The 7597-nt window shown below is 35.6% G+C and overlaps 1 protein-coding gene across 1 annotated transcript in view; it reads right to left on the bottom strand.

Annotated features, from left to right (window-relative positions):
- Nucleotides 1–393: 393 nt before the first annotated feature.
- The window catches only part of SMC1B (structural maintenance of chromosomes 1B), a 34852-nt gene continuing 27648 nt past the window's right edge, over nt 394–7597 (bottom strand). Inside the window, exons 20-25 of the mRNA XM_069806924.1 lie at nt 7339–7495; nt 6427–6581; nt 3732–3883; nt 3408–3477; nt 822–932; nt 394–551 (exon numbers count right to left, since the gene is read on the bottom strand). Of these exons, the coding sequence (XP_069663025.1) occupies nt 444–551; nt 822–932; nt 3408–3477; nt 3732–3883; nt 6427–6581; nt 7339–7495 (753 nt within the window). The 3' untranslated portion in view covers nt 394–443. The remainder of the gene's footprint in view (nt 552–821; nt 933–3407; nt 3478–3731; nt 3884–6426; nt 6582–7338; nt 7496–7597) is intronic.

The raw sequence follows: 7597 nt of genomic DNA, 5'->3' as shown, positions 1-7597 counted from the left end.
AAAGGCAAATAGATGCAGCTGCAACACGAGAGAAATTGTGAAGGTCTTGACCAGTGGTAGCATGCATCTCAACAGCATGCTGAAGATGCGGCTAAACACATTACTTCTCATAAGAAAAGCAAGAGGCTGATCTTTATAACAGTGTGCTTATGTGAACCTGTAATCCTTCATCTTAAGGCAAAAGATCCCCAAAACATTCGAAGATAAAGCACTGCATACCAGAACATACACACTTAAGTGACAACCTCTGGCTATCTCTTACTTGTTAACAAAACTGTATCAATGAATAACAGTTACTTCCTTCAATATTTTAGAAAACTGCTTCTTTTGAAAGGTAAACATTTCTCTATCAACCTCTAACAGCCACATCCAAACTCAGATTTGTAAGTTGGCTGTAAACCCAGTTCTTGCTGTTGTCACCTGGCCCTGAAATCATCCACGCTTTATTCTGAAACAGGACTGGGTTTGTCCTCTGTTCTCTCCTGGTCATCCATGTCTGGATACTCGGTAAGATCCAAAGTCAGTACTCGACTGAACATAATGTCATCATGCTGAGAAGAGGAAGGATCATACAATTTAAAACATTTCTGTTACATGAAATAAGCATTTCATAAATGACTATGAGATACAATAATGAGCTTGAGTTACCAAAACGATCTTTTCATCGAGCCAGTACCTGCACTTATTTCTGAACACAAAGTAGTTCAAATCCAGCAGCACAATTACATACATGATTCACTGTAGTAACCCTTAAGGTGTCAGTACTTCAACAAAAGCCAGCATGTATTATTTAACAAAACTTGGTAATAATTAATTGTTACCTCTGGACACACTCCAATCAATGCATCTGCTTTGGAATAAAACTCTTCCTTTAGAGAAATAACTATCATTTGAACTTGTTCATGTGCCTGTTCTCTAATGAAACTTGATACCTTTGGAAAGAAGCCAAATATTTCAGTAAGTTAGTTCTGGCAGACTTAAACCATGCTATAAATAGGGAATGCTGAGGAAAGAACTGAACTATGTTAGTTGCAGAATTCAGTAATTCAGTTATGAAATAAGCAGGATAAAATGAGAAATTTAATGGTCTTAAGACAGATACTTTGCACATTCTTAGAACAACCCCTCAGAGTTGCTGCTTTTTGAAAATGCTGAGAAAATAATCATTTACTCCAATGAATAAAGTTAGAGAAAAAGGCCAGTGCCAATGAAAAATATTTTACTTAATATAACTACAAAGGAAGGTGGAAATTCTTGAATAAGGAAAGAAAGTATGAAAAGGTTGTTACTGGCTGTAAACTAAGATCTTAAACACATATCACTGCAGACAGCAGCATTTTTTCCAATGATCTGCAAAATAAAGGTACAAATGTTAAGTTGTAAATTAGTGACCGAATAAGGCAGTATCCCACAATATGAATTAAATGCTGAATAAAGGAAAAGCAGTACATTTTTAATTAGGCATTTGTCTGCACAGTTACATCTACGTGATATGGAAGTCATTTTTTAGTGGAAGAACTGTCTTTAGTGAGTTACATAATTCACATTCATTTTACAGTATAATAACTGGTAAATTACTGGACATCTGCTTTAGTAAATCCTTAAGCTGAATGGAAAGAAAAACACTTAGTTCTAAGCGTAAAACCTGGATACGAGTGAGCACCAGCAACACAATTTTCCATGTATCATTTTTGCTCACTTGCAATGTTTAATTCCTCTGTCTGAAGGTTTTGGTGCTTTCCAATAACAGCTGCGTCTTACAGATAAGGAAAGAGATATGAAAGACCCTGGGAGCAGGGAAAAATTAACTTAATTATGCTTGCAGATCACTGCAGTTTTGCTTTTGCTCATTCTGCAGTTTAAGACACTTTTCACACATGCTTAGAGAATCATCTAACCCTCCTTATAACAATAGCTAGATAGATACTGAAGCCAATTAAAGGAATTTTCTAGGAAACCACTGTTTTGTCACCCTCTTCCTGCATTCCACAGGCAGCTGTTCTCCAAGCATATTATATGTATCACAGCTCGTACCACAGGTTGCCTGTTTCGCATAGTTCAGGTGAAGAGAGCAGCCCTTTCAGTAATCCTGCCCCGACCCCTCCACGCTGCATCTCCTTCCAGCAGGAGAAGGAAGGGCTGCCGAGGGGCAGTAAGGCAAGCGGGCATTCCGGACAGAGGCTCTGCAGCCGGACGGCCCAGCTGCAGGGGAGACAGCCCATCTCTAGCCACGAAGGTTACAAAACAGGGAGAAGCCCAACTCAACTTCAAAGCAGGAAGCTCAGCAAAACTTCCCAGTCAGATTAGATGGGCCCCAAGGACTCGGCTAAAGGCTTAACACAGACAACTAAGGCGATCTCAGGGTTAACCCTAATGTGTAATATAATCCAAGTTTAATAGCTCTTTGGCCATAAAGTGGTATTTATGCATGTTATTTTTATAACTACACATTAGACCAGAACTTAAAATACTTAAGCTTTCTGCATTGATGTTCTTGAATATACATCTTAAAAACATACTGGTGTGTCAAATGAAATATGATACTTTCAAACTAAAAACACTACCCATTTAGGGTTATAAGCCTAGGAACCATTTGGCTAACAACTGTTAATATGACCATCTTTTGTGGGCTACAAATGTGATTTTTATCTGAAAAGTAAACCAGATTTGACATGTTTGAATTGAGAAATGCAGTTGCATAGAAGAAAAAAATCAGCTATTCTTTATTTATAGTGTTCTGAAGAATGCTGCTTAGCATGTTCTTAGGTATAAACTGGACATCTCTTCTACCAGATGTGTCAGAACAAGCCAAGTTTTTACAGTGAATAGTTATTAGCAAAAAGGGAAAGAGAAATTAAGAGGAGGACAGGAAGTTACTTCAATCAAGCAAGAATTCACATGACTAAAATGATGGGAGTGATAGCCCTTAACTGATGTTAATGTAAAAATATTTAGTAGGCTAATTATATAAAATAAATATTCCAGTGACAGAATGACTTGACCTTCAACATGCAGATATGCTCCTTTCTGTTTCTTAGAGGTAAGGGAACTCAAAGGCCTTAAAAATTCCAGTCAACCCACCCCAACCAGCAATTCACAAGTAACCTTCATGTCAGATTGCACCACGTGGTTATGGGGCACTCTTTTGCACTCCTGACCCATTCTTCTCAACTTCAGAGTTTGGGAACTGATTAAAACACATTTAGATTTATGAATTTAAACCTAGCCCTAGTCTAACATCTCATACAACCACTGTTTCCATCCTAAACCCAGTAATATTTTAAAACAGGTTAAGACAGTGTAATCAATCTCTTTATCCTATCAACCTATAATGAAAGTAGCCATCCTTCTGCAAAAGATATCATTATATTGTCAATAAAAGGCTGAGGTGAAAGGGACCAACTTACTTTATCAATGTTTGTGTTATCCAAGGCAGCATCTATCTCATCTAAAACAAAAAAAGGTGCTGGCCGAAAACTGTAGAAGACAAGACAGTATTTTGCATTTAGATGCAAAAATGTTAATAACCATTCTAATTATTTTAGAGATTCACTTACTATATCATAAAATTTTGACAAGAAGTAATGACAGATATAGAATAAGGTCTTTAGTAATGTTTAAGTACGCTATTAGCAGATTTTTTTTTTAACTTGTTTGTAAGTGTAACAATGTCTATCTTCCTGCCACTTATTCAGCCACACACTTGGATAATACCATAATATTTCTTTTACCTGTGTATAGCAAACACAAGAGCCAGAGCTGCCACAGTTCTTTCACCCCCTGACAAATTGTCCATTGGCATAAAGCGTTTTCCTGGAGCCACGCAGTTAAAGCCAATGCCTTCCAAATAAGGCTCCTCAGGATTTTCAGGAGTAAGGAATGCCTGGAAACACATACATTTCATTATTAATAGTGACATTTATAAAATTAAGTGTATATTTTTTAGGTTTAAATACTGAGCTTGTGTTGAAACTGCTAAGTTAGCTTCATTTGTAGGAGACACCTGTTCATCCATACAGAAGAGCAGCACTATAAAATTTCCCAGTGAATATGCCTTCGTTAACAAACCATGAGCTAGGAGACTAATTAACAACACCATTTTGGAAATGGCTCCACATATTTGTTATTTACAAACTTTCAACCACTAAACAAACTTGATTTTATCAACTTTTATGCAATTGCTTTAATTTTTTTGAATTATTAAAATTTTAGACTTCAAAAGCAGTTTTCTTTTTTGTTTGGGAGTAAATATACTTCCAAAATTACACTTTTTTGTAAAAGGTTAGTTTTACAAAATCTAGCTTTGAGCTGAAAGATTTTAATATAGGTAGGCTTTCTCTATACTTTGTATCCTGGTTCCCAGGTCCAAAAATTAAAAGTATTATTTTAAAGGAATAGCCATTTTACCAGACCATTAAAAAGTATGATGGATAAGCTAATTGCTACGTGGTTTATTTTTCCCATTAAATGGAAGAGAAAATAAAATACAGTCTCCTCCCCTCTGCACAAATGCATAGAGATAGAAGAAAAATTTCCATAGTTGACACTCAAATGAGTTATCCTCTTGGATCACAGATGCAGTGGAAGAAAACAAAATACTACATGTACTTTGATTTAAAATAATTTCTATGGTAAATAGTCTGGAAGTAAGATACAGTGCTTGCAGTACCTTCGTTTTGTTGGAGGTATGCATATTTTTGTCTTTTTCTCTGCTGAGAGAATGCCTGTCATTGTTATTACAATGTTCTTCAGGCTGTAAACATATCAAATACCTTGCAATGCAACTCCCAGTTCTATGCCACTGCATGTATCTATGCAAGAGGAAGTGTTCAGATGTATAGACACTGCTAGCAGAAACCATCTTGTAGCTTGCTAGGGTACAGATATTCCTTGCTCATCAAAATATGAGAAGAACAACACTTCTCTCTCCACAGAGGAAGAATGGAAAAGAACTGGTGGCAAACCCAGCAGCGAGTCTGTGTATGCACAATTTCTTAGCCAGTAGTTTCTTTTAAAGTACTTGCAACACACAATGTGCTGATGAAATAAATTTTACTGAGCAATATATTAAGTGCACCAATGTTCTGAGTCCAGAATCTCTAGAAGTTAAACTAACTCAATCTATCAAAGCTTCCCTTTTTTGGACTGGATAGTAAAGCATTATTAGTAAATGTTATCAATATAATATTATTAAGAAATATTAATTTTACTATCAAGAAATTTTCATGTTAAAAATAATTAAAGTTGCTTAAAAAGCATCTGTTCAAGCTGCAACCTAGGCTACCTCCTCTAATAGCAAAACTCAGAGCTAACCCTTTCCTTAGCTAACCAGAAAAAAATCACCACACACAGAGCAATCGTTTACTCTTCCAATGCAATTAGACCAGCTTCCGTCAGTTGCTATATTAGTATCTAGTAGGCAGTTTTAGCTTCCCAGCTAATGACAGGATAAATCTCTTGACCAGGTTACCACTATGGCTCAAATCAAGGTGCAGCATCACAGACCTCACAGAAAGCACCCAACTAATTATTTTTGACAATGCATCTGGAAAATACTGGTTGTTTCAGAGTGATGCAAAGTCAAGATCCTGCCTCATGTTTAGTCCAGGGGAGAAGGTATGTGCCCAGTAATTATGAAGAAATGCTTTATTATCCTGTCCAACCTAGAAGCAGAAAGGATATATTTAAAGATATTTAAGGTGTTCACTGAATATCTGACTCCGAGAGAAAACACAAAATTTGAAGTTTAAGACAGACAAGGAATTCAAGCCTGAGCCCTTTAAACATTCAACCGTCTACAGATTTTTTTGTAACTAAAGCATTTATGAGTTTCCTCTTTACTTTCAGCATTAATACTGGAATGCTAACAAAGATTAATACAATTGTGAAACATTTTTTCTATGGGTTTCCTAAAAGCTACAAATATATTAAGTCTCTCTTTTATAAATATTTAAGTGGGGTATAAGGAGCTTCAAAACCTCATACAAAACACTAGCACAGAAAGAGTGATTTATGATTTTTAGTTTTATCTATGCTAATGATTAAGTGGTTTTAATTACTTATTATTGATATCACTAGATCTGTAAACCAGTGTTATTTTTAAATGACGTACTCAAATATATTTCACATTTGTGTCATGATAATTTACAAGTCTGCTAAATACAAAGAGTAAAACTAACCCAAACTGAGTAGCTCCCAATTCTGTTAACACTTTAGATCACTTCTCTGTCTAATGTCAAGCATGCTTTGGCATATTACCTATTCCTCCTCTGACCTTAAAATTCTGAAGTCTTTATTATTTATGTAATTTTCTTCTTCAGGACTGAAACTGTCTGTGGAAAGTAAAAGTGTTACTAAGTTCTCTTATGCTAGATAACAAAGTATCGAGTAGGCCTTTTAAACCAAGCACCCAAGAACATGACACACCTGAGCACTACTGTTTCTGCAAAGTTTCTTGTAGATCTGATCAATAGCTATGGAGGCATGCTCAAAGCACTGGCTAAAAAGCTCATATCTCTTTTTTTTCACTTGTTCAAATTCTTTCTTGCATGTTCTGGCCTCCTTTCTGCTGGTCTCAAAAGCTACGAAAAAAATTACTGAAATTACTCCATAATAAGCCTCTAAGCAAATACACAGAACAAATATGTATTGTGTGCCATAACAAGCATGAAGGAAAATATTTATTGCACAAAAAGGTTCTCATGCACATACAAGAAGCATACCAATATTATGGAGTTTCCTTCCAGATTTCAAATGGAGGCCCCAACCTGAGAAGTTGGGATGTATTCAATCTGCTCCATGCCACATTTGTCTGGAGCAATGAACAAAATTCTTCTAATTCCTTCTGTAAGCTGGGTAGCCTTCAGCAGCACCAGCATTTACCTGTTACAGCTTCAGAACTCCTTGGTTTTCTTACTATTTTAAAGTCTGGAATGTTCTTCAAGGATACCAGTAGTTTTGCAGTAATGCTCATGTCTGAGTTCTGGACAATACATATATGTTCCTTCAATTATTTAAGAAAAATTTAAAGAATTTTATAATAAGAGTCAGTAATTTTTAGAAAATAAGTAAAAATACTTTACGATGTCATTTGGCCAACAAAGTATCTTTCCAATCATTCAAACTGTATTTCAGTAAACTACTACAGAGTAAAGTATATGTTAATAAATCATTTACATATAATTAAAAAGACAACCGAGATAAACATTTGAGCACAAAAATTACTTTAGTATCTGAAAGAAGCAAAGACAGCAGGACCAACTCCAGAAAGAAGAATTTCAATTAGGGTGAAAACTCTCACAGTCACAAAAGGGATTACTGTGAAAGACTCAGTGTTACCATCTATTGATTCTTGGAATTTGTCCCGAGCTATCTGTAATTTCTCTACTGCTTTCAGGTTCGGAGCAGCTGTCTTGATTAAAGTATTCTCTTTAAATTTTATTTCCTGCTGCATCTGTTTCAGATGATCCTCTATATCTTTCTCAGATTCTAGGTCCTAAAGAAAAAAAAACAAAAACAAAACCTAGAACAATAAAATTTGCCTTTAAGCCAAGACATTTCAACATATACAGCAAGCACTCATGGTTTCTGGAAGAAG

Source organism: Haliaeetus albicilla, chromosome 19, assembly GCF_947461875.1.
Source record: "Haliaeetus albicilla chromosome 19, bHalAlb1.1, whole genome shotgun sequence".
Taxonomy (NCBI): domain Eukaryota; kingdom Metazoa; phylum Chordata; class Aves; order Accipitriformes; family Accipitridae; genus Haliaeetus; species Haliaeetus albicilla.
This window is presented reverse-complemented; position numbering and strand designations above follow the sequence as displayed.